The sequence below is a fragment of the Tenrec ecaudatus genome, chromosome X (genome assembly GCF_050624435.1).
Source record: "Tenrec ecaudatus isolate mTenEca1 chromosome X, mTenEca1.hap1, whole genome shotgun sequence".
Taxonomy (NCBI): Eukaryota; Metazoa; Chordata; class Mammalia; order Afrosoricida; family Tenrecidae; genus Tenrec; species Tenrec ecaudatus.
In genome coordinates, this window is record NC_134548.1 from 41,041,287 (window position 1) to 41,043,584 (window position 2,298).

Sequence of the window (2,298 nt, forward strand, 5' to 3'; positions counted from 1 at the left end):
AGCTACACTACAGCCCTGGACCTAAAGGAACCACTTGGAGACCTCTACCAGGGCTGACATTCCTCTACTGCCACAGTTCCACAAGACTTTCTACCCACTGGCTATGATCTTCCTGTATTTGGCATCATTGCATGCATTGTGTAGTCTGAAGAGGAATTTATAGACTGGTATTGGACATATGGGCAAATATCAGACTTAAGGGACTTGGGCTGAACTGGGCTGCTATGCTTTCTTAATATACAATTGCTCTTGTATATACAGTTCTTTCTTATATAAGAGTGTCTATGAATCTGTTTCTCTAGTCAACCCAGACAAACACAATAATATTTTCTATTATTGAGCCTTCTGTTGGGTCACCTTTCTTTGGAATGGGTACAAAGATGCCTCTCTTCCATTCAGATGACCAAATAACTGTTTTCCAAATTTCCTGGTATAGAGCAGTGATTGCTTGTTAAAACATTTCATTGGGTATTCCATCACCAACCCCATGTTCAATGTAAACAGGACTCAATCATTTAAGAATTTAATCTGTACAGAGGGAAACATTTCTTCTAACATTCACAAGGGAATAACCCCCATGTTTACATTTTTAGTGAAAACATGTTTAAGCTAAAGTCACCTTTATTTCAGTCTCAAGGAGCCCTGCTGGTATACTGGTCAGCGTTGGGCTGCTCACCACAGGGTCAGCAGTTTGAAACCACCAGAGGCTCCACAGGAGAAAGACAGAGGCTTTCTAATCCCAGATTTACAGTTTCAGGGACTCAATGGGACAGTACTTCCTGTTATAATAGGATCACTATGTGTCCACATCCTAGAGTTTGTTTTATTTTAATCTCATCCCAATCATACATCCTTCACCCTGCCAATACCCAGGCCACAACTATCATGAATTCCATTAGATACTTTTCTAATTTAACTCATGCATGCTTGTTCAGTCATTCAAAGGATGGACCTGCACACCCCACTCCAACTTAGCTATAAGGGGAAGATTCATTTTATGATTACCAGTCCCTCCTGAAATATATTTTCTCTTCTTCAAACCATGGATATTCAGAGATGCATTAGTTCGGAAACTGGGTGGCTGGGGTGTCCACTCCTGGACACGCATAAAGGGATTTTCCCTGTTTTTCAAGTAGGGAGTGTTGAAAACACAAGGATGACCAGGAGACTTTGTTTAACTGTGGAACCAAATCATTTTATTGGAAAGGGTAGTGGACGGGGAAGGGAAAAGCCCCCAAAGCGAACCAGTGTTGACCACAGCGTGTGGCAAAGGGGGGGAGGTGGTGCACAGTCTGTTTCTACCGCGCATTACTGCTGGTCGTTTTCATCCAAGAAGCTGAAGTTATACCCAGCGAGGGGGATGTCCTCGCTTTGCATATAAAGCAAGTGGGTGAGGTGGTAGCGAAGCACCATTACATCCCTGGCCAGATGTTGTAGGAGGTGGATATTGAGGTAGCCAGACAGCTCCTGGTCACCCTGCTCTGTGGCCAAAAAGTACAGAAACATGAGGTTCACTAAGCTGTGCTGCTTTACTTGGTATATGTACTCCAGGGCATGTAACGGATCGTTCCAGTCCTGCTCCTCAAAGTTGAAGTTGTTTCCCAGCTGCATGTGTCGGCCACGCTGGACTTGTAATGTCATTAAACTCTCTACATACTGGAGTTCGCTTACAGACAGATGAAGAAAATAACTGGCGAAGTTCTGCAGACCCACGTCTTCTTGCTTGAAGTGAGAGGACATGGATAGGAAGGTATAAGAGGCGCTTAAATCCCGTTTGATCTGCTGGTTGACAGCATCCTCGCACTCCTGTAGATAGGCCTCGTCAAATGGAGGTATAGGTACAACCTCCATGGCCCCGTTGGAGACGCAGCCCTGGAGACTTCAGACTGCATTGGCTCCAGGGAGGGTCACTGTGACCTGCAGAATGCTGCAGACCGCTGCGTTCCAGAAGCTGCATTCACAGTGCCACATTCTGAACCAGTCATCCCCGGGGGTCAGAGGTTAGGGTGGTTTACAACCACTCTACCAGATTCCAAAGAAGGGTGTGGCATATGGAGGGATTAAGACCCGGATGTCAGGTCCATTCCCCATTGGTTGGTGCGGGCCTCTGGGCAGGACCAGAACTTGGGTCCCAGCACAATGTTACAGGGAGCCTGGTTGAGGTGGTTACCTGGAGTCTACATCAGTGTGTGTGGTCCGTCCAAAGTGTTGCAAGTACATCAGCAACTGTTTGGGATTCATCTTCTGAGTGTTTCTGAAACGTATTTGCAAATTCGTTTGGATGTATTCCTTGCTTCC

At 45.7% G+C, this 2,298-nt stretch overlaps 1 protein-coding gene across 1 annotated transcript; it reads right to left on the reverse strand.

Annotated features, from left to right (window-relative positions):
- Nucleotides 1-1,308: 1,308 nt before the first annotated feature.
- Nucleotides 1,309-1,851, reverse strand: LOC142433296 (ferritin heavy chain-like). Its single transcript, XM_075538352.1, has one exon. It carries the CDS (start codon nucleotides 1,849-1,851, stop codon nucleotides 1,309-1,311), a length of 543 nt encoding a protein of 180 aa, XP_075394467.1.
- Nucleotides 1,852-2,298: the final 447 nt, after the last annotated feature.

Coding starts and splice junctions, on each gene's coding strand:
- LOC142433296 (XM_075538352.1), bottom strand. CDS start 1,851: ATGGAGGTTGTACCTATACCTCCATTTGACGAGGCCTATCTACAGGAG.